The 22,755-nt window shown below is 39.3% G+C and overlaps 10 protein-coding genes across 10 annotated transcripts; 7 read left to right on the top strand and 3 right to left on the bottom strand.

Annotated features, from left to right (window-relative positions):
* Window positions 1-59: 59 nt before the first annotated feature.
* Window positions 60-1,790, bottom strand: YOS9 (Yos9p; the record flags this gene model as incomplete). Its single annotated transcript, XM_002498499.1, has 1 exon — window positions 60-1,790. One exon carries the CDS (start codon window positions 1,788-1,790, stop codon window positions 60-62), a length of 1,731 nt encoding a protein of 576 aa, XP_002498544.1.
* A 151-nt stretch (window positions 1,791-1,941) lies between these two features.
* Window positions 1,942-2,550, top strand: EMC10 (Emc10p; the record flags this gene model as incomplete). The annotated part of the gene is made up of 1 exon (XM_002498498.1): window positions 1,942-2,550. The coding sequence occupies one exon, from the start codon at window positions 1,942-1,944 to the stop codon at window positions 2,548-2,550; it is 609 nt and encodes a 202-aa protein (XP_002498543.1).
* Window positions 2,551-2,970: 420 nt separating this feature from the next.
* SEC18 (AAA family ATPase SEC18) lies at window positions 2,971-5,262 on the top strand (the record flags this gene model as incomplete). The annotated part of the gene is made up of 1 exon (XM_002498497.1): window positions 2,971-5,262. The coding sequence occupies one exon, from the start codon at window positions 2,971-2,973 to the stop codon at window positions 5,260-5,262; it is 2,292 nt and encodes a 763-aa protein (XP_002498542.1).
* A 266-nt stretch (window positions 5,263-5,528) lies between these two features.
* RPG1 (translation initiation factor eIF3 core subunit a) lies at window positions 5,529-8,567 on the top strand (the record flags this gene model as incomplete). Its single annotated transcript, XM_002498496.1, has 1 exon — window positions 5,529-8,567. The coding sequence occupies one exon, from the start codon at window positions 5,529-5,531 to the stop codon at window positions 8,565-8,567; it is 3,039 nt and encodes a 1,012-aa protein (XP_002498541.1).
* A 506-nt stretch (window positions 8,568-9,073) lies between these two features.
* On the bottom strand, window positions 9,074-10,381 carry ZYRO0G12694g (uncharacterized protein; the record flags this gene model as incomplete). The annotated part of the gene is made up of 1 exon (XM_002498495.1): window positions 9,074-10,381. The coding sequence occupies one exon, from the start codon at window positions 10,379-10,381 to the stop codon at window positions 9,074-9,076; it is 1,308 nt and encodes a 435-aa protein (XP_002498540.1).
* A 1,316-nt stretch (window positions 10,382-11,697) lies between these two features.
* Window positions 11,698-13,410, bottom strand: AMD2 (putative amidase; the record flags this gene model as incomplete). The annotated part of the gene is made up of 1 exon (XM_002498494.1): window positions 11,698-13,410. One exon carries the CDS (start codon window positions 13,408-13,410, stop codon window positions 11,698-11,700), a length of 1,713 nt encoding a protein of 570 aa, XP_002498539.1.
* Window positions 13,411-14,590: 1,180 nt separating this feature from the next.
* On the top strand, window positions 14,591-15,448 carry CDC34 (SCF E2 ubiquitin-protein ligase catalytic subunit CDC34; the record flags this gene model as incomplete). The annotated part of the gene is made up of 1 exon (XM_002498493.1): window positions 14,591-15,448. One exon carries the CDS (start codon window positions 14,591-14,593, stop codon window positions 15,446-15,448), a length of 858 nt encoding a protein of 285 aa, XP_002498538.1.
* A 473-nt stretch (window positions 15,449-15,921) lies between these two features.
* On the top strand, window positions 15,922-16,398 carry SLM4 (Slm4p; the record flags this gene model as incomplete). Its single annotated transcript, XM_002498492.1, has 1 exon — window positions 15,922-16,398. The coding sequence occupies one exon, from the start codon at window positions 15,922-15,924 to the stop codon at window positions 16,396-16,398; it is 477 nt and encodes a 158-aa protein (XP_002498537.1).
* Window positions 16,399-16,800: 402 nt separating this feature from the next.
* Window positions 16,801-18,552, top strand: DBF4 (protein serine/threonine kinase activating protein DBF4; the record flags this gene model as incomplete). The annotated part of the gene is made up of 1 exon (XM_002498491.1): window positions 16,801-18,552. One exon carries the CDS (start codon window positions 16,801-16,803, stop codon window positions 18,550-18,552), a length of 1,752 nt encoding a protein of 583 aa, XP_002498536.1.
* A 489-nt stretch (window positions 18,553-19,041) lies between these two features.
* Window positions 19,042-21,102, top strand: ZYRO0G12584g (Zn(II)2Cys6 transcription factor; the record flags this gene model as incomplete). The annotated part of the gene is made up of 1 exon (XM_002498490.1): window positions 19,042-21,102. One exon carries the CDS (start codon window positions 19,042-19,044, stop codon window positions 21,100-21,102), a length of 2,061 nt encoding a protein of 686 aa, XP_002498535.1.
* Window positions 21,103-22,755: the final 1,653 nt, after the last annotated feature.

Raw genomic sequence — 22,755 nt, 5'->3', positions numbered from 1 at the left:
AAAGATGAAATAAAAATTACCTTTAATTACAATATCTAATCTTAATTAAATAGATACAGCTACAACTCATCATGTAAATGCTTTCCTGAGTCATGAGGTTCGTTCTGTGATTCTTGCTCCTTTTTATTCCTTGCTTCACTCTGTAATTCATGGTCTTCTTGTGAGGGGTGAGTTGCAGCTGAAATTTCCTGTCTATCATCTTGCAAATTGGTATCATGTTGAACTTGACCACCGCCAGATTCTATTTCTTGAAGGTCCTTAGATGCCTCAATTTCTGGTCCCTGGTTATGAACTTCAGTAGTACCTGCCTGTCTAAGTTCATCTCGAGGAGCGTTGAAGGCGAATTGAATTTCGTCATCTTGTTCTTCTGTTGTACCAACATATTTTGCAATATCTTCAAGAGTTTCAAACTCTCCAAGGACACCTTGCTCTTTAAATACTGCTTCAAGCTGCTCGGGAGTTAATATATGCTCAAAAAGATCCTCAGCGTCACTCATATCAAGAAATTGAGGTGCTCCATTGGTACTATCCATGACCAACAATTTCACATCTTTATCTGTTTCTCTTGAGTTTTTCAATTTTTCTACTTGAGATTCAGAATGGGAATTTTTTAATTTATTGTTCTTCTTATCCTGAGCAACTCCTTGTCTATGATATAAAAGATTCCCTGATTCTGGGAACTCAATCCCACTAGACAAAGAGATATCTGCTAAGGCATTTGAACTTAAGTTAAACTGAAGTCTTGTCAAATAATTGCCACGTAAATCGACTACATCAGAGATCCACGAAATTTCATCTCCCGTTTCATAAGCAGGTTCGCCCGGCGGCATGAGCAATTGTTGGTATAACATCCTACTAAATGCACTGCCAATATTTTCATAAAGTTCCGCATCACTCTCAACAAATCCATCCTTTACCTTATGTTTACCAGAATACAAAAGAACTTTTCTTTGATCATCAGTAGATCCAGTTTGTGGATCTAATAGATAGAAATCGCTGCCCACAAAAATAGGTTCATATTTACCTAGTAGATCTACTGTCCCTCCAGGCGGTTTTTGATCGACACATAACACTGGGTTAGACATTTTTTTATCTTCATTACTTGATAAAAGTTCCAATTCACATAATTTTGGCACTACAATTTGTACTTCATAATAACAAGTCTTAACTTCTTTTATCCATTGAATAGTTGCAGAACGAGCGGCAGTCCCACATACGTATTGGATCTCCACGACTCTAGGATTCCCCGTTACGTCACACACATCACCAGATCCCACTATTTCACTGATATAATAATCGAAATTGTTATAAAGAAGTTGGAATTCTCTATCTTGGTTAGATTCTTTCAATTTACCTAAAACATAGGACAGCGTATTTTGCGGATTATCGTGGAATTGTGAAAGACCAATCTTGGGACAATAATCGTAAGTCCAGAATCCACTCATAAACCTAATACATTCCTTGATTTCATCAAGAATAATATCCACTCCTCTTTGTAAATTATCTTCCAGCAGTTTTTCAAATTCTAGTTCACTTCTATGTCTCTTCACACTAGATGTATCATTAGACCCCTGTTGCCGTACGTAACATGACAATCCATCACCAATTTCCAATGTATAGCCCTCGGCAAGTGCACTTGCATTGTTCCTTATAGCTATTTGCCAATACTCTGGCGTTACGTAGCTTATTAAATACTTGTCTGATGCACTTGGGTCCTCTAATGGTGTCAATAAACCAATGGTTATGGGTAATCCGATAAAAAGAGTTAATAACCAGCTATTCACCCACATCGAAGGATTAACTAAACTTCTGGACCTTGGTGTATCTTTTCGGTGGAAAGTTCATCAAGGTTAAGGTGATATTTTCAACGCAACAACCGACTACTTAAACCTATGATCGCTACTCTAAGAGAAGAGGCAGAAAAATAAGAATTAGAGAGCCATGAAATTACTTGCTACCGCTCTTTTAGCATCTGTTGCTCTGTGCAATGAGTTGAAATTACAACTGAGGAATATCGAGACTGGTATTGCTGTTCCTTGGGGCCTTTATGATTATGACAGTGTTACGCTCGATGCTAGCACTTTGGAATCGCCAAAGGAAGAAAATAATGATCAAGGTTCCTATTGTGTGGATGCCATTTACGATGGTGAAACTATTCCATGCTTTTCCTTTTTGGATGTAGAGAGTCCGTTACATTACAATCTGGTCATCGATGTACACGACCAAGAGTTAAAGAAGCTTTCACTAATACATAACCCAGAGGTTAGAGGTATCGAACCTCTTGTAAGAAATCCAGTAAAGGGACCAGAGCCACCTGCTGTTAAATTGAAAAAGACTACAAAGACTTATCAAGACAAAAAGGCTAATAAAGAAGCAACAACGGCACAATTCTCATCAGAGGACAACGAGGACGAAAATAAGACTTGGTTCCAAAAGAATTGGAAAGTACTGCTAATTGGTCTTATCGTGTACAATGTGATAGCTGTAATGAACAAGCAAGGAGAAGTTAAACAAGAAGTCGAAGAGAACCAAAAACCATTGGGTGATTGATGTCATGGGAAGGAAAACCACATTTTTTTTTATCATCGAGCAATGCACAATATATTTACCAACTTGACCCAAAAACCTCAACAATAGGTTCATTTTAGAATTCCATTACTGCAACTCTAGTGCAGGTTTTGATATTGAAAGCTAGTGCAAGGCTAATCAAGCCTGTTCAGCTCCGCCAGATTTTATAGAGCACTGATGGTAGGACGCCCATGGACCTGAGACTAATGGTGAGGCAGTTAAATGGACCCATAACCTGATAAAATTGGTGAACTGTTATATAGAGCTTATTATGCATCATTTTCTACGTAATGTTTGATTTACTTCCAACTTCGAGCCTTTAATAAATACGGAACCAAGTGCTTAGGAGCACTACAATACTCTTATTGAGTGGTAGCATGGACAGATAAGACAGTAATATAGATGGAAAAGTTCAAGTTACCATTTGTTAGATCTCACATCCATCACTCGGCACCACCTCCAGATATGTCTGGTGTAGATGCAAAGCCGGTTTATTTGCAAGTTGGTAATTCCCCCAATAATGGCTATGCCCTTTCCAATGTGGTAGCTGTATCATCAGTGGATTTACCAGACAATATCTATGTTCAGGTGGATAAACTTTTCATTTTCACCACTAGGCACTCCAACGATGTGCCACCAGGTAAAATAGGGTTTAATGGTAATCAGAGAACCTGGGGTGGATGGTCACTAAACCAAGAAATTCTTATACAACCATTTGATCTCTTCAAGTATTCTGGTAAACAATCCTATTTGGGGTCAGTGGATATAGAAGTTTCATTTAGATCCAGAGCAAAAGCCGTGCCAACACCCTTTGATCAAGATGAATTGGCACAGCATTTTACCAAATGCTTTGAATCACAAATTTTCTCACCAACGCAGTACTTAATCTTTGAATTTAAAGGCAATATCTTCGATTTAAAGGTCAGAAGTCTGCAAACTATAGATTTAGGGGATGTTGAACCTTCTACACCTGTGTCATCAGGAATTGAGACAAAGGGTATTCTTACAAAGCAGACTCAATTGAACTTCTTCAAAGGTAGAGATGGATTGGTTAACTTAAAATCTTCCAATAATTTGCGTCCACGCTCTGATGCTGTTATTAGACCAGATTTTAAATTTGAGGATTTAGGTGTTGGTGGGTTAGACACGGAATTTACAAAGATCTTTAGAAGAGCATTCGCAAGTAGAATCTTTCCACCTGCAGTGATTGAAAAATTGGGTATTTCTCATGTTAAGGGTTTATTACTGTATGGTCCTCCAGGTACTGGTAAGACTTTAATTGCTAGGAAGATTGGTAAAATGTTAAATGCAAAGGAACCTAAGATTGTCAATGGTCCTGAAATTCTGAGTAAATATGTGGGTTCGTCAGAAGAAAATATTCGTAACCTTTTCAAAGATGCAGAAGCCGAATACAGGTCAAAGGGTGAAGATTCATCATTACATATCATTATCTTTGATGAGTTGGATTCTGTATTTAAGCAAAGAGGTTCGAGAGGTGATGGTACAGGTGTTGGTGATAATGTCGTTAATCAGTTGTTAGCTAAGATGGATGGTGTTGATCAATTGAATAACATCTTGGTCATTGGTATGACTAACCGTAAAGATTTGATCGATAATGCTCTATTGCGTCCTGGTAGATTCGAAGTTCAAGTGGAAATTCACTTGCCAGATGAACAGGGTAGATTGCAAATTTTAGATATTCAGACTAAGAAAATGAGAGAAAATAACATGCTTGAAAAAGATGTTGATCTTGCAGAATTGGCTGCTTTAACGAAGAATTTCTCCGGTGCTGAAATTGAAGGTTTGGTCAAAAGTGCAAGTTCATTTGCCATTAATAAGACTATTAGCATTGGTAAGGGAAACACTAAATTAAACCAAAAAGATATTTCTAAATTGACAGTTAACAGGGAAGATTTCTTAAAAGCTTTACAAGAAGTTACACCAGCGTTTGGTATCAATGAAGAAGATTTGAAAATGTGTGTGGAAGGTGGCATGATAAGATACTCGGATTCCGTCGATGCTATTTTGAAAAATGGTGACAGATATGTTCGTCAAGTACGTGAAAGTGCCAAATCAAGATTGGTCTCTTTATTGCTCCATGGTCCACCAGGTTCCGGTAAAACTGCACTATCGGCCGCCATCGCTCTAAAATCTGAATTCCCCTTTGTGAGATTGATTTCTCCAACGGAAATATCTGGTATGTCGGAGGCTTCAAAAATTGCATATATCGATAATACATTCAGAGATGCTTACAAGTCACCTTTGAATATCCTGGTTATCGATTCTATCGAAACCCTTGTTGATTGGGTTCCCATTGGCCCCAGATTTTCAAACAATATTTTACAAGTTCTTAAGGTGGCACTAAAACGTAAACCACCAAAGGATCGTCGTCTTTTGATTATGACTACCACTTCTACGCATTCGGTTTTACAGCAAATGGATATTTTAAGTTGTTTTGATCAAGAGATTGCGGTGCCCAACATGACTACGCTAGACGATTTCAATAACGTTATGATAGAATCGGATTTCCTCGATGACCAAGGCAGAGTGATGGTCATAAATGAATTGGCACAAGTGTGTCCTCGTTTCAATATCGGTATCAAGAAGACTCTAACAAATATCGAGACCGCAAGACATGATGAGGACCCTGTGAGCGAAATTATCGAATTGATGGTCAACTCCTCAGGTGTTTGAATGGAACTAAACTGCTGGAAAAATACGAAGTTTATAGGTTAACTCAACTAAATATAAAGCAAATTTCTTTTTACAATTACTATCACTACCGGCTGTTGCCGCCCATCACTCTTGGGGCGGGTAACAGAGATCGTCTATCTGAAAAAAATTTTCACCTAATGAAGAGAGTGATGAGGTACTAAGTAAGAACAAATAGTAATAGCTTTACAATAAAGAAAGGTATATTTTTGGACCAGCTACATTAAAGAGGGACCTATCTCGAGAATATGGCACCCCCTGCACTACGTCCTGAAAATGCTTTGAAAAGAGCCGATGAATTAATCTCGGTTGACCAGCATCAAGCTGCTCTTCAAACATTATATGAGTATATAACGGCAAGAAGAATCCGTTGGGCTGAACCATCTACTGTTGAACCTATTGTGTTCAGATTCTTGGAATTAGGTGTCGAATTGAAGAAAGGAAGATTAATTAAAGATGGTTTACATCAATACAAGAAATTGGTTCAAGGTACTCCTGAAGGTTTAGTCTCTGTAGGTGCTGTTGCTCGTAAGTACATCGACACGGTGGAATTGAAAATGTCATCTGAACAAGCTAAAGCTCAAGAGACTCATAAGGAGGAAGAAGATGAAGATTTAGATGGTGGTGTCACTCCAGAAAATTTACTTCTTTCAGTCTATGAATCAGATCAATCCATTGGTGGGTTCAATGATGAAGCTGTTACTTCTTGGATGAAATTCACTTGGGAATCCTATAGGGCTGTTTTGGATCTATTGAGAAACAATTCTCAATTGGAAATTACTTATTCTGGTGTGGTTAACAGATCAATGAATTTCTGTCTAAAATACAAGCGTAAGAATGAATTCAAGAGATTGGCAGAAATGTTGCGTCAACACTTGGACGCTGCTAATTACCAGCAGAGTAAAAGCGGTAATAACATTGTTGATTTGAGCGATCCTGAAACTTTACAACGTTATTTAGATCAACGTTTCCATTTGGTTAATGTCTGTGTTAAGTTGGAATTATGGCACGAGGCTTTCAAGGCTATCGATGACGTTTACCATTTAATGAAAATGTCTACACGTCCTACCAAACCCTCTACTTTGGCCAACTACTATGAAAACTTAGCTAGAGTGTTTTTCGTCTCTGATAACCAAACTCTACACACTGCCGCTTGGGAGAAGTTTTACAAATTGTACACTACCAACAAAAATGCTACCGAAGAACAATTAAGCAAGTATGCATCAATTATTTTGCTTTCAGCTCTAGCGGTACAACCAGATTTCCTACCCACTGTTGGTTTCGATCCTCAAATGCGTCTAAACCGTTTGTTGGATTTCGAAACTAAGCGTACTAGAAAGGATACTATCGAATCTGCTTTACGCGAAGATGTATTCAAGAGGGTTGATGCTGACATCAAGGAATTTTACGAAATTCTAGAAGTCAAATACGATTTCGACAGCATCAAGGAACAATTGACCCAGTTGCTGCCAAAATTGGAGCAAAAACCATATTTCAGTCAATACGCCGATTCCTTGAAAAACGTGATTGTCAGAAAGTTGCTTGTCAGTGCATCTCAAAAGTATACTACTGTGAGCACTGATGAACTTTATGACGCTGTTAGCCTACCTAGTCCATTGTCCATGTCTTATTGGGACATTGAAAAGGGTTTGTTGCAAGCTGCCATTGAGGATTACATCTCTTTCAGCATTGATCACGCTTCCAACACTGTTACTTTTGCCAAGGATCCATTTGAGATCTTTGCCAGCGGTAACGAAGAGGCACAAGAGACTGAACAAGCAGAAGATGAAGAAGAATCAGATGCTGAAAGTGTCAAAGAAGATGAACATACCGGTAAGGAAGGTGAAGGTGATGAAGCAACAGGTGAACCAGAACCAGTTGTGATCACACGCAATACCTTTATCCGTAACAAGCTTGCACAATTGTCTGAGAGATTGCAGGAGGAAGAGGATTTCAAGGATGGTTCTTATCTGGAAAAGGTCAAGGTTGCTCGTGAAAGTTTGATAAAACAAACCCAAGAAATTATCGATAACGCCAAGAAGTATGCTGAAGAACGTGCCAAGAAATCTCATGAACAAAGACAAAAGACTCTAGCCTCTGCTGCTGAAAATGCTGAGCAAGATGCTGAATTGAGACAACAACGTATGCTAGAGGAGAAGGCTGTCATCGAGGCTAAGATGGAGGAAGATGCTCAACGTCGTTTGGTGGAAAGGAAGAAGCGTGAATTGGAAGCTCTTAAGGAAGTCGAATTGAAGAAGTTTATCAAAGAGATCAACGACAAGGGTCATGCTCAAATCGATCCCGAGGATGCAAAGAATATGGACATTGCCGATATTCGTAAGATCATTGTGGAACAATTATCTAAGGATAAGAAGGATTTAGAAGAACGTATGAACTATTCATTAAAGAAATTAGATCATACTGAAAGAGCATTTAGAAAAGTGGAATTACCAGCGTTACAAAAGGAGGCTGATGCTATGAGTGCGGCCGACTCCACCAGACGTGAACAATTGAAGGCAAAGATCATCCAAACCGCTAAGGAGGAACATGAAAATAAGGTTGCTGATTACGGTCGTTTGACAGGTGTCTTTGAGGACTACAGGGGATTGAAAACTCGTTTGCAGAAGGCTCACGAGGAGAAGGTTGGTAACGCTCTCGCTGAAAGACGTGCAGCATTTGAAGAAGCTAAAAACGCACGTATTGCAGAAGTTCGCCGTCAACGCTACGAAGAGTTATTAGCTAAACATAAGGAAGAAGAAGCCACTAGAGAAAGAGAAGAACGTGTTCGTAAATTACTTGAAGAAAGAAAGAAACAAGATGGTGTTTCAAGTGAGCAAAGAGAAACGCAAGGTGCAGCCGTCAAGGAACAGCAACAAGCACAACCACCAAAACCTTCAGGCCAGCCACTTACTTATGCAGAAAAACTCAGAGCTAAACAAGCAGCAGCAGCTGCCGCTAACGCAAACGGCGGTGCTGCTCCAGCTCCAACTCCAGCTCCAACTCCAGCTCCAACTCCAGCTCCAACTCCAGCAGCAGCTCCAGCTGCGTCAACTTCAAATCCATTCGGTGCAGCTAAACCAAGATCAAAGGAAGACTTGGATAGAGTTGCTCAAAGACAAAGAGAAATGGAAGAAGCAGCTGCCAAGAAGCAACAATCAGCACCAGCACCAGCAGCTGCACCAACACCAGCACCAGCAGCAGCACCACCTGCAACTGAACAGAAGCCAAAGTCTGGTATGACATTTGCAGAAAAGATGAGAGCTAGAAGAGCAGGTGGACAAAAATAATCAATAATTACAACAATTAATTATAAATAGTTTTAAAGAACAACTTTCACTAGATTTTCGATTTTCGATTTTTAGATTCAGAACGGATTGTAAGCACTCATTTATCAATACTTTAGAATAAAATTTATCTGTATATTATATTACTACCCTGCTAATATTTACGAACCTTCAACCCAAAAAGATTCGGCGAAAAAGAAACACAAACTAAAGATCTGGGAAAGAAAAACATTGTTTTCGGACCTTTCGTTGTTAACTGATGAAAACAAATTAAGATGGTAAAATAAAAACAAAATGAATCATAGCTGGGTGGATGCGAAGAAATAAATTCGTTATCGAAATAACCATTGGTTCAATTAAATAAGAAATCCGCCCGCGTAAAGATTCCTCATGTTTCCCCGTCTTGTTATTCTCTTTTTTTTTTATTATTGTTATTATTATTATTATTATTATTGAAATGTTATGTTATTAACCAATCCACATACTATACTCCAACAACGTTGACCTCATCATAGCAAAGCAGCAGCAACAGCGGCCATAGCTCCCATTAGGGAACCAGCTGGGGCGAATTGAGCAGCTGCCATACCTTTAGATTGGTTACCGTCGTTAGAAGCGGTACTCTTGGAACCAGATTTACCAGAAGCGGACTGAGAAGCATCAGAGGATTTGGTGGAGCTTTCAGTCTTGGAAGAGCCACTGGAAGAGCTCTTGCTGGAGCTTTCTGAGGATAATTTGATAGAAGTGGATTGAGCACCGTTCTTACAGACAAAAGAGTCACCCTTGATACCACCCTTACTTTGCAAGCTCTTCAAAGAAGAACAAGAAAAGTTACCAGAGTTAGTTTCAAAGTCACCATCACCCTTAACGGAATTCAAAGATTCCAAGTCTAGATAAGTGTAGTTACCAACAACAGAGATGGCACCACCGACCTTAGACAACTTAGGGAAACCACCAATCAATTTGAAGTTAGAGTTGTTGGCAATGACGAAACCACCACCAACTTCTTCCAAGTTAGTAGCGTTAATACCAGTCAAGTTTCTGTTAGAGACAAAACTTAGAGAACCTCCAACAGAAGTCAAGTTCGACAAGTTCAAACTGTCAATAGTGTTGTTAATGAAACCTAGAGAAGAGTTCACTTGCTTCAAAGAGACGAAAGAAGCTCTGTGGACATCTCTTAGGGTAATGTTGTTAGCCCATTTCAAATCGTTGAAGGTAACATTAGCATCTTGACCGTTAGCGGAGAATTCAAGCTCATCTTCAACAGATTCCAATGAAGATTCCAAATTAGCCAAGTCCTTGTTGTTGTTCAAGTTGAATGATCTAACCTTTTGCAATTCTCCAAAAGCATGAACAGTCTTCAAAGAAGTATCACTGATGTAAACAACGTTTGCCTTCTTAACATTAGTTTCGAAATCATGCAATTGTGGCAATGCAACCATCTTAATGGTGTCAACTTCTTCCAGACCGTTGAAAGAAGCAGTTTGCAAGCTGGTAGACAATTGCAAGTTCAAAGAGTGAGAAATGTTTTGTAATGTGTCAGCATTGAATTGGACCAAGTTGCTGGCGTTGTAAATAGTCAAGGAACCTTCCAAGTTCTTGACACCGTTCAAACTACCGGTTTGGATTTCACTACCACTGACGGTCAAGTTACCAACCAAGGTTTGGCAACTAGAGTATTTATCCAAATCTGATTGTTGAGTAGCAGTAGAGTTTGGTTTAATCGTACATGATGATGGAACATTGGTTGTACTGTTACCACTGTCAGCAATAGCTGCACCAGCCACCAAAGAAGATACTAAAAGACTTTTTAGATTCATAGCCAATTTGATTCAGTATATGAGAAGTGAATCGTTTCGATTTTCCTTAATCTAGCAGAATGAAGTGTTGTAGAACGGATGAAGGAAGTAAAGAAGTTTTAGAATAAATTCACTCCTTTTATATATACGCGAATAACGATCTCAGTAGAGGGGAAATGAAGAGGATAATAATAACAATAATAAGACTAACGGAGAAAGGAACTGAGAAGCAAAAAGAAGAAATTAATTAGTTGAAACGAGAAGGTAAAAGAAGGAAAGATATTACAAGAACCAGCAGATTTCAAAATAAATAGATTTTCGTGCTAATTTAAATACGCGACTTTCTTTATTATTGTTGTTGTTATTACTGTTATGACGAGATCTTAGTATCTCTCGTAATTCGTCCATTTCATATTTGTAAAAATAGAACGCAGCTTGAGATTTCCCTAGAGATTCACGTAGAGGCGTAAATCACCCTACGGGTTCCTCTGAGGTGGAATAAAAAAAACTAATTAGGTCGGATGCTGGGCCATTGAAAATTTCGTATGTGTCTGAATTGGGGCAATAATATCCGAATCCGTCGATGAAGTCAGACGCGAACGCGTAAACTCCCGATCTGGAAGGTGGCACGTAGGAGAAACATTGACGGTGCGATCTGCAGCCATTTCAGTGCTTTTGCATTTTCGAAACACAGTTTCGAACTGGTTTCAATTCCTCCCCATTACGTGCCGAAGACCCAAAGTTTAACCGAAATGAGTTTTTCCTTCAATTAGTAAAAAAATGATCTACAGCGGTCCTCGTCTCCTCCTTTTCCCAGCGGGGGTTTCTCTGGAGATAATTGACTTAACAAATGGGCGGAGATCTACATGCATGAGATCCCAAGACCTAGACACTCAGAGGTGAGAAAGAAGACTCTAGGCAATGAGTTACCGCGCCTATTAGCTATTTGCTAGTAGTGTTTCTCCATGTCAAGATATACTGTGATTGGAGGTGTGAAAGCAATTACAAGGTCGTCATGCAATCGAAATGACCCGCGTTGTTGTCGTTCCAGCATAACTTGTCATATAGCAGTGATCAGCTGAGAAAACTTTCAAGTAGACTTGGTACCCTGGAGATAGTCAGCGTAATAGGATTTCTAGCGGTGAGTTGCAGAAGATCCCGTTGCGATACAGTACCATCGGATAAACAGTAGCTGACGTAGAGATTCACGAAAAACAAAGCTTCGTTGTCATGCGACAGGATCAGTCGTTCTCTTATTTGGGCGCTACGCGCGGCGCTATCAAACAGAGATTTATCGAATTAAAAATAGTCGTAAATAAACACATATATGGTACCAGTTAACGTCTACCTATTCCAAGGCTCTTTGTAAGAACTTCAGTTGCTGCAATTAGACTCTCGTCTTGATAACGTGGACCCGTTAGCTGCAAGGCAATGTGTGCACCTTCATAAGCCTTTGGATCATAACGTATTTTACCATCCTTATCGTTCCAATGCATTCTTTCAAACACGTTATCATATAGTGGTGGGATTTCTGTATCCTTAGCAGGATCGTGTTGGAATGGCGTTGGGAAAACTAAGTTAGGATAATCTACCAGATTCCAGAATGCAGTGTATCCCCAGTATTTTGAAAGTTCTGGAATCTCTGGTGGACCTGCATAGGCTGGTGATAAGATGAAATCACAGTGAGGGAAAACATTTTGGAAAACCTTGAGTTTAGTGGCGTCTCTAATCTTATTCAACTCATGATTCTCGTACACGGAAAGATGCTTACCTTCGTTGTGCCCGAAGAAGAATTCTGTTAGAGGTAAAATTGGTTCACCACTGGGCACCAAAAGTTCTTTTTGTGCGCGGTTACCATCACAGGTGTAAAGAGTAGAAACGGTCTCATTGGCCTTGATCATATCTTCAGCAGATAACCAATATTTTTTCAAATCGACCACCTCTACAGAAGGATTTTGTTTCAAATTTTCTACTACTTCATGCATGGTACGAGTTACCGCAGGGAACGGAGTCACGATACCATCGGTGAACAACACTCCCACGCGGATCTTGGCGGGCAACTGTGGTGAAGTGTTCCATGGCAGTGGTACACTGCTTGGGTCAAGCAACCATGGTTTACCATCGTTAATGTAGTGGTCCATAAAGGCATTCAGTTCAGCCGTTGATCTTGCCAATGGTCCCATAGTAGGAACAACACTTTCCTGACCACCACCACCAGAAACACTGTATAAACCAGAGAATCTCTTTGTAGTAGGTCTCAACCCATAGATATTAGCAAATGCAGCTGGACATCTAATGGAACCGCCGATATCTGAACCGATACCCAATACGGAGCCATGCATGCCGACGATGGCACTTTCACCACCGGATGATCCACCTGGAGAAAGCCTGGTGGAAAGTGGATTTCTAGTACGACCAATGACGTTATTGATGGTGTCAAGATGCATAATTGCTTGTGGTTGAGAAGTACGGACATGTGTGGTGGCCCCCATATTTTCCACCAGTTGAATAGAAACGTTGGTGTTTTTTGAAACGTGTTCGATTAACGAAACGTAAGAAGCATGAGTAACCGACCCTTTGATTTCCATGTGTTCCTTTAGGGAGATGGGAATACCGTGCAAGGGTCCTTTCAATTGCTTATTGGTTTTTAAAAATTCATCGGATTTTGCCGCCTGGGAAAGCGCTTTATCAAACATAAATTGCATAACACAGTTAGTGGCGATTTGTGCAATGATCGATGATTTGATAAAGGCATGTGCAATCTCTTTAGCTGTCAATTTACCTTCCAACTGTTTTGCCAGCAATTGTTGTAAAGTGTAGTCATTGACAATAGCAGCTTCTTTCTCTGAAAGTAAGCCAAAATCTGCCTTAACAAACTGAGTTGCGTCAATTGGTTCAGAATCAAATTCTTGTTGAGAAGGCAATTTAGCCAAGCATGCTGCATAGAATTTAGGGTCGTATTTTTCCATTTGATCATCTCTAGCCTTCTGATAGGCTTTGATTAATGGTTCATATTTGGCGAATTTTTCAGTCTTATAGGGGGCAGTCATAATGATGATGATGAGTGAGTGTGCTTTCTTTCTGAGGAGTGATCTTTAACAGTCCAGGACTTAACTTTGTCGTCTTCTAGCCCTATTTTATACAATTTCCAGAACACTATCTTGATCGAATCAGGACTCTAGTGCGACTAATTCTCTGGTCTCTTACAGCCCTCGTATTGCCGACGAAATCCGCTTTATCGCGGTGTCGAAACAGATACGCGCAGTATGAGAGGTGCGGCGCTAGCACTATTCTAGCATACGACCACTGACTGATAAAATGAGTTTCCTTTCAAGTACATAAGATCAGATAGCTGCAAGAAGGAATGCGCTGATAAAATCCCGACTTCTTCAAAGATCTATCTGGCTAATGGACAGGGCACAAAGTTCACATTGATCTGGCTACCTTCAACAGACAAGCACTTTCTCTTTTATCCCATCCCTATGTGCCTCTCATGTCAACAAGGTCCGCACGGCGCTAGCAGTAATTGTAGTTCGGAGCATATCGTATATCACGTGATAATCACGCCCGTGTTTTTCCGATAATTCCTTTTTCTACATCCTCGTACCACTCCCCATTGTCTCGTGACATCACAAACAAATCTATACACACACGTACATGTACATAGACATATACATTCCCTGTCTGTCGGCGGCTGCCCAGGCATGTATTCTGAGATGTTCGTACTTGATCATTTGCCTCGCTATGACAGCATAGTGGCAGCTGCAGCAGTCCTCAACAGGAGTAGCAGGGCTTTCTATTATTGCTGATGGGCTCGCTCGGACACCACCCGAAATTCTATTACGGACGCAGAAAAAGGATGGATGATTTAAAAGAGAAAAAACAAGTTTTTGGGATTATTGAACACTCAGTTTCAACATTTAGTTTAGTCACACAACACAAACGCATTAATAAAGGAGCAAAGTTTTTCTTTCTAGACAGGATTTTTTGTCAACAAGAAGATAAAGCAGAAGAAGAACAATAAGAGCTTTAAAGAGATTCCAACCTCATACTGAAAACTCGTTTCCCTCGTTGTTAACATAACCTAAACTACTAGAAGGAGAAAAAACCCTAACAAAAAAAAAAATTTAAAGCCGATCAACAGTCTCACACAGCAACACACAACAACACATAACACATAGAGGCATATTAAACAAAAAACCAAGAAATAAAAGTAGAATCCGTAATATTATGAGTGGACGTAGAAACACCGCAGCTAATTTATTGTTACGACAGTACAGAGAGCTTACAGACCCAAAGAAGGCTATTCCATCATTTCACATAGAACTAGAAGATGATTCTAACATCTTCGTGTGGAATATTGGAGTTATGGTCTTGAATGAGGATTCTATCTATCATGGTGGGTTTTTCAAAGCACAGATGAGATTTCCAGAGGATTTCCCCTTTTCGCCACCACAGTTTCGTTTCACACCGGCGATTTATCATCCAAATGTCTATAGGGATGGTAGACTTTGTATTTCCATCTTGCATCAAAGTGGAGATCCGATGACGGATGAACCTGATGCAGAAACTTGGTCCCCGGTGCAAACAGTTGAAAGTGTTTTAATATCCATAGTTTCTCTATTAGAAGATCCTAATATATCATCACCGGCAAACGTTGATGCTGCCGTTGATTATAGAAAGAATCCAGATCAGTACAAACAGAGAATTAAATCAGAAGTTGATAGATCAAAGCAAGATTTACCACCAGGCTTTATCATGCCAACTTCCGAATCTGCATATGTTTCTAATACGGGTAAAAAGGAGGAGACTGAAGATAATAAGGATATTGCAGACAATTTTTGGTATGATAGTGATTTGGATGATGATGAAAACGCAGAGGGATTGCAAGACGATTCTTTTGACTACGACGACGAAGACGTTTATAACTACCAGGGAACTTATGGAAACGACGATGAGGATAACATAGAGTTTGAAGATGACGACGAAAGCATGGATAATGACAGTGTAATGGATAGAAAGCAACCTCACAAGGCAGAGGAGGAAAGCGAAGATCTAGAAGAAGTAGAAAAGATTGGGAAGAAATAGTGATGTAATTTTTGGCGTTTTTATCTGTTGTTATGATTATCATTTTATTATTAATATTACTATTAGTATTACTTTTTTTTCTTCTTTTTTTTTTCTTAATACTATTATCTCATTCCCATATAGAATCTCTCGGATTTCTTCGTATTTGTTTTGATTTGGTCTACTGTTCTTCGTTTCCCCTGCATGATGGATTTACAATTGAGTTTCTCGGATAATGAAACTCTTGAAAAAGAGAAAGGATTCCATAAGGGCCCTTTCTCCCTGTAGCATTAGCTTCAGTCATATGTATACTCTCTTATAATAGTCATCGTCATCATAGTTTTATAATTACCCATTGTTACTATTATTTTGTTTGTTACTACACTTTTGTTTGAACGGGCGATTAATGTTAGAAAACCAACAACTTAAAGGGAACTAGTTGAACTATAAAGACACAACAGAAGGGTTACTGTGAGTAAGTTCTAGCTCAAAAAATGATAATCCAATCTCAAAATGTGAAAACAGTTTTGGAGACAACTTTAAAACCAGTTCATATAGATTACCTTTCATTTGATTCCGATCCATTACAATCTTCCATATTACTGTCCGCCACAAATGGTGCAGTACTTTCATTCGCAGCTTCAAACTCATCAGCATCGAGTGAAGTGCATTCTTTAAATAACTTAAAGATGATGGGCTTACTGATAAGAGACAAATGGTCCGAAGATGAACAAGAGCAACGATTACAGTCTCGTTATACACATTCAATTACCGTGAATAACGAAACTGTAACGACAAACATCTACACGTATGAAATTGAAGATCTACATGCTTGTACGGCTCAAATTCCTCAATCTGGTCTTCTATTACTGTTTATCGCAGATGTTGGTTTCCCCTACGGACTTCTCGTGATGAAGATGAAAGGTGCACTCGAGGCATTTAAGGATATGTATGGATTCCAACTATCATGAACAGTGTAAAATAAGACGACCAGAGAACACCATCATATTTGTAATACTACTATTATTCCACGTATTTATATGTAGTAGATAATAATGATCACGTGATATACGTACACGTGACTGACGCGCTTTTTTTTTTTTTTTTTTTTTTATTCTTTAACACCGAAAAGTTGACGCGAAAAGCTTGGTATTTTCAACATCTATTGGATTGAAGATCTAATTCTCCAAACTTTGAAAGATACACTACTCAGTGTTGGACAAAAAAACAGTAGAAATATCTCCTGGACAGCCAATTTCTACCTTATACAGAGTATTCTGCCCAGGGAAGAACTGTCATAAAATAGGTATTCACATATCTTTAGTGGTTCATTCAAATTTAACGATTCTGTCATAGGTGGTGTTGTTTTTGATATGACCACTAGATCTCCATTGAAAGAGACTGATGCCAACTTGAGACAACCTCGTCTCCATCTAAATAATGAAGATGAGAGTTCAGCTGCCACAAATAAGAAGAGAGCATTAGAAAGGTTAGAAACGCAACAACAACAACAGCGAAAGAAGCCAAAGGCCGAAAGAGCAAGATCAATTGAAGGAGCAGTACAGGTAGGTAAAAGTACTGCATTAAAGAATATTGAACAAAAAGTAACACCTAGTGAATTGTTAGAATGGCAAAACAACTGGAAAAAGATAATGAGACGCGAATCCCGCATATATTTCGATACAACCGATGAGAGCGATTGTAGCAAATTCATAAAGAACAGAATGGATAAACGCAGGGATCTCTTGAAGAAGGGGTTTCTTAGCCTGGGAGCCCAAATTACACAGTTTTTCGATTCCAGTGTTACAATCGTCATAACGAGAAGATCTGTGGAAAACATCAGCGCATTGTCAGATTCTGACATTCTATCAAGGGCGAAAAAGAATTATATGAAGATTTGGGGGTATGAAAAGGCAACAAGATTCTTAAAGAATTTGGACGTAGATTTAGATTTTTTGGAGAAAAGCAAGACCACATCATTACCGGAACCTACACTCTCCAATTTACTTCAAAATGAAAAACTGTACGGTCCCGCAGATAGAGATCCTCGGACGAGAAGAGATGATATTCACTATTTCAAATTTGCACACGTTTACATGTATGATCTGTGGCAAACATGGGCGCCCATAATCGTTTTGGAATGGAAACCTCCAGACTTGGCTGATCCCAAGAAAATACCTTACCCAGTACTAAAGATGGGTACATTCGGTAGATGCCCCTTCATAGGCGATGGTGCATGTGATGAAACATCTTACAAAAGAGTGGTAAAACGTTGCAATCGCGATAAAGCTAACAAAAAATATGCATTGAGATTACGTTTACTATATCAACACCATGCAGAACCTTCCATCGATTCACAAGAACTAATGATCATACCTCATACATGTCTCGATTCCGAACAATGCTACGAGAATTGGCAAAAGACTTTGGCGGCAGAAACAGACAACAATGAGGCTGCGGAGGCAGGATCTAAATGTATTTGGAAGGAGCCAGTACCTGCAACAGCACTCTCACTTCGTAAACCACTAGTATCTGGGGCCGCCAATGTGTTAACTAGACAAGAAACAGAGGATTTCCCCGATGACTTGTGCAACAGTAAGAAACAATCCCGTGTCACGCAAGAATTGAAGGCAAGCGGTGTACATCAATCCAATGACGTAGCGACCTCATTTGGTAATGGATTAGGTCCGACAAAGGCAAGTGTCACTAACAGAAACATTAAAAATTTGAGCAGACTGGTGGTAGATAGGAAATTGGGTACAAAGGCCCCCACGGCTGTCAACACCAATAAGATTACTCCTGCTACGACCACTACTACTTCCACTGTGGAAGTTCATGGTACCGGTTCTCATGAAGCTTCTCCTGTCGTACCCGATAATAATACTGCTGAGAAGGAAGCCGAAGAAGATTCCAGACAGAAGAAAAGGAAGACAGAAACTGCCACACCTGCACCAGTTGCAAGAAGGGATAATGCTAAAAATTCTGGTTACTGTGAAAACTGCCGAGTTAAATATGACCAATTGGAACAACACATCGTTTCTGACAAGCACCAGTCATTTGCACAAAACGATTTGAACTTCGAGATGATAGATTCTTTAATCGATAAGCTCAAATTTCAATTTTAATTTTGCACAAGCATATGCCCATGCATGACAATAGGAATGGGGAGCAATTGGGTTAGCATTATTAACAGTATCATGACAACACCGTCATTAATTTAATCGTTATTATCACGTTCATCATCATAGTCATTTTTGCATTTTTTTTTCAAGACGTATTGTATACTATTACAATTCTAATTAAACTCATCGCATTATTTTTTCTATCCATCTATAACGGCATGTGACTCATACAGTCAATCATGAAATCGAATCACATCTGTAGAAACTAAATGAATTTTCCGAAGGTAAATAGTTATAGAAACTAGAAAACAAATAAGCCTAGACCGAATCGTATAGAGCCTATTTCTATTCCTATAATACGATTAGTTCAATTCTTTGACCACACTCTTTTATAAGGTCTATAAAAGCACTCGCAAAGTGGCAGTAAATGAACGGCTATTAAACCGAGAAATTGAAAGTTAGGTTAGCTTTTGGGTGATTCAACAAGGGGATATGGATATGAACGTGCGGTACAGAGCTCGACGCTCTCATACTACTAGTATTTCCGGTAAAAATGTTGTACGGAGAACTGAAAAGCGCTCGAAGAGCGGCTGTTTGACTTGTAGAAATAGAAAGAAAAAGTGTGATGAGACCAAACCGCTATGTAAAGGGTGCCGAAGAAACTTCTTACAGTGCATCTGGCCTCAAGGGAATTCCAAAAGGAAGACCAATGATCAAAAAGAAGATTCGTATCAAAATGGTTTTTACAATCTGACTATACATGACATGATAGGCGAAGTGGAACTCGATTCAAAAACAAAACTCAACACCAGCATTCCGGAAATCAAGGAGCCATTTATCATGCTACACATGTGTAAAAAGGGTAAACTTTGGATGAAGCAAAAGGATGGGTCAATCTTATTTATTGACAATTTTCCCTCTGTTGAACAATTGAGTGTTGACGATGATCCAAGTTCCGAAGAAGAATTAGAACAGATAGATTCAACTGTAGGTCCAGATACGCAGTTTAAGGATTTATTTGATTTAGACTGGATTCCCGACCAGATCTTAATGGCTTCCGATTTTGCATTTAATTGGTTTACCAGAGAAAATATTACCGAACCACTTAAATTGCCGCCAGAGACTGCCAAACCGACTTTGACCGTGAATGAGGAACCCACAGGATGCTCTTACAATTTCTTTTACGACGCTAATGATCCATTAGCTCAGAAATACAACGAGGTATTCGAAAGATTAGAATCTAAGGATCTCCGAGAATTGAAAGACTACTCCAAGGATGAGAATTTCTTGATTTACGCATGTGTCACTAGATGGCTGCCAAGAATGGGACCCCAAGATACCCATCCATTGCTGACAACAGCGGCTACGTTCACCAGACATTTCGAGACGAATTACGTGATCAAAGAAGTATTTCTATGCTGTGGAGCAACTTTCCTCGAATGGTACGACCAGGAAACATTCAGACCTTTATCTAATCAACTTTACTCAAGTTCATTAACATTGATACGAAAGTATTTAAATGACAATCCCTTCTATGGGACAGAGGCATGGCTGTTGGCTTCTTATCAAATGTTATGTCTGAGAAATAAAACGACTAATACTACAACTGTAGATGATTGTGTCTACTGTCTGGCAAACTCCTATCGAATTATCAAGGCAACTTATTATGAGCAGACACAGAGTGATAACCCCCATCTTTTGTTTATACCCGATGAAATAGAGCAAGGTGCAGTTCGTAATTTATCCTATGAAATTGAGAACCGTGCTTTAGAAATAGAAGAACAAGTCGACAACGTTAAGAAACATTTAATCCTACAACCGCATGAACGTATGTTTTTGGAAAGTTTTATCTATAACTATTCAGTGGCTATTCTTTGGGCAAGTGATTTAACTGGTTTACCGAATCCATTCAGTGTTTTCAAAGAACTGAGTCATGTGCTCAAATGTCCCATCTATCACTGCGAGTTTCAATTCATGAATAATCCTGTGCTGGGAGCGGCTCCAGATGCCTTTGAAATATTAGCCAAGGCATCATACATTGCTCGATTGCCCATGCCGCTTTTACCGACAAATGTTTGGTATAAAAGAGCGCTGCAGTTACAATCAATGACCGAATTCTATACATCACCTGTACTACCGGGTAGATTAAAGGATTCAAGAGCTCATGAAAGCAGCCGTCTCAATTTACACGTCGGAAGAATTATATCGAAGGTTTGTTACATGATTCTATCCAAAATTGTTCAATTCGACACTTATAGCATTATGGATGCTCAGCCTGTTGTTTCCGATGTAATACAAACTTTAGCAAAGATTCCTCGTGATAACTTACTGTGGGGTATTTTGCTTTGGCCTACAATCGCATGCGGAATCTTTGCCACAGATCGGCAACACCAGCAACGAATCTTAGGTCATTTGAACGATGTTGCATGTATGCTACACATGCTAGCAATTTTTGAAACTCAAAATTTCTTGAAGAACATTTGGCTACAGCCTATTGAATCAAGACTAGATATCCTATTTCTCACCCGCCGTGCTTTTAGAGTTAACTGTTAACGTGTGGCGCAACCACTTATTTTTCGGCTGCTTTCCCTCATTGTTCATTCAGCCTTTGCGGCACTGGCGCTATAACTTGGCGTACAGAGCTCACGTACTTTGTGATATGGATACATGAGTTATACTATTGTCCTTGAAAGAATCAACTTGGAAGTAATACAAAGAAGAAAAGAAAAAAAGAAATTACTTCAAGCAGGTAATCTAATTACGTATCCCATGGTATTAGGTAATACTTGAAAATTGTTGCTCGCGTTCACTATCCCAATAACGCAAAGAATCTTCCATCTAAACTCCACCAATGTCCGCCATCTTCCTCTATCCTTTCTTCCCCTTCCCCTCCTCCATTCTTCTCCACATCACATTCCCTAATTGGTGTGCCTACGCCTACGGCTTGGCTACTACTGCTTTTCTTCCGATCTTTCCTGCTTTCGACCTCGAGACACGAAGCAGCCAACCGTAGATCCAATTTCCATTCCAGGTAAGCCATGGCAACCTCCTCCACGTGTATCCCGAACACCTCAAAAAGCCACGCTGCAGGCACTCGCAGCACCAGTACTACGAGTACTCCTAGCATCTGTTAGAAAACGAGGGACATTTAACGAGGGATGATACAAAAACCCGCAACATACATTCTTGTCCCTCAGTTACATGCTTCAGAAACACAATCAGAATAAGAAGAAGCAGTACAAGAACGCAATCCCTTTTTTTTTTTTTCTTTTGCTCGTCGATTACAAAATCATTCCTGATCGGGTGATGCTTTTAACTACACCTTTACAATAGGAGGGGTGTAGACAGGGCGACGCCATGCTTGTTCTTATGCCTATTGTCTACTGCATCATCTGCAACGCAGCAAAAAATTCCTTTTCTGTTTTAAGTCATCCCGTCGTAGACGCATATCCGAAAAGGAACTACTGTGCATTCCAGAACAATACGAATAACTTCATGTTTTCTCGGATAACACTGACAAGATTAATTGACATACAAACAAAAAAAGAAAGGTTAAGATAGGGTGTCATCTATACTAACACGGCTGGCGTTTGCATTGAAATTAAAGTAATGCAATTGCTCACTGCCAAGCCCAGCTACGAAGTTATTATGTCCGATTAACCTGTCTTACGTACTCGTTTGTCCTCATTGCAAGCATACAGACAAAGTGCAGATAATCCCTGGAATTTTTTTCGAACCGAAACAAAAAATAAAAATAATAGAAAGTAAAAAGAAATGGAGAAGAATTCGCAGACTGCAGGTTAACGTTATGCGATACCGTATTTTTTAATTTCCCGATGCGAAGCCTCTTTCGCACTTTCTTTTTGTTTCATTCTCTCCTTCTTTCCTTAATTCGTCATTCTTTTGTTCCGTTGTTGTTGTTGTTGTTGTTGTTGTCATAGGATAATAAGCCAAGTGTTCAGTCCATCTCGTCCTTCCTTTGACTTCCCCATACAAGAATTTTTTCATTTTTTATCCCATGTCATGCACTCCCTTCTTCGATGCTTTATTTCATTTCTTTTAAAAAAAGGGTTCTAGGTTCGATTTCATCATTGACGTTTCCATTTCTTTGACTTCACTTTTTGACTTTTGTTTGATTTGTCCTTTTAACGTTCTTTCTTCAAGAACGTACTGCTTCCTTCTTTTTTTTTTTTTTATTTCTTTTAT

The sequence above is a fragment of the Zygosaccharomyces rouxii genome (genome assembly GCF_000026365.1).
Source record: "Zygosaccharomyces rouxii strain CBS732 chromosome G complete sequence".
Lineage (NCBI taxonomy): Eukaryota > Fungi > Ascomycota > Saccharomycetes > Saccharomycetales > Saccharomycetaceae > Zygosaccharomyces > Zygosaccharomyces rouxii.
This window is presented reverse-complemented; position numbering and strand designations above follow the sequence as displayed.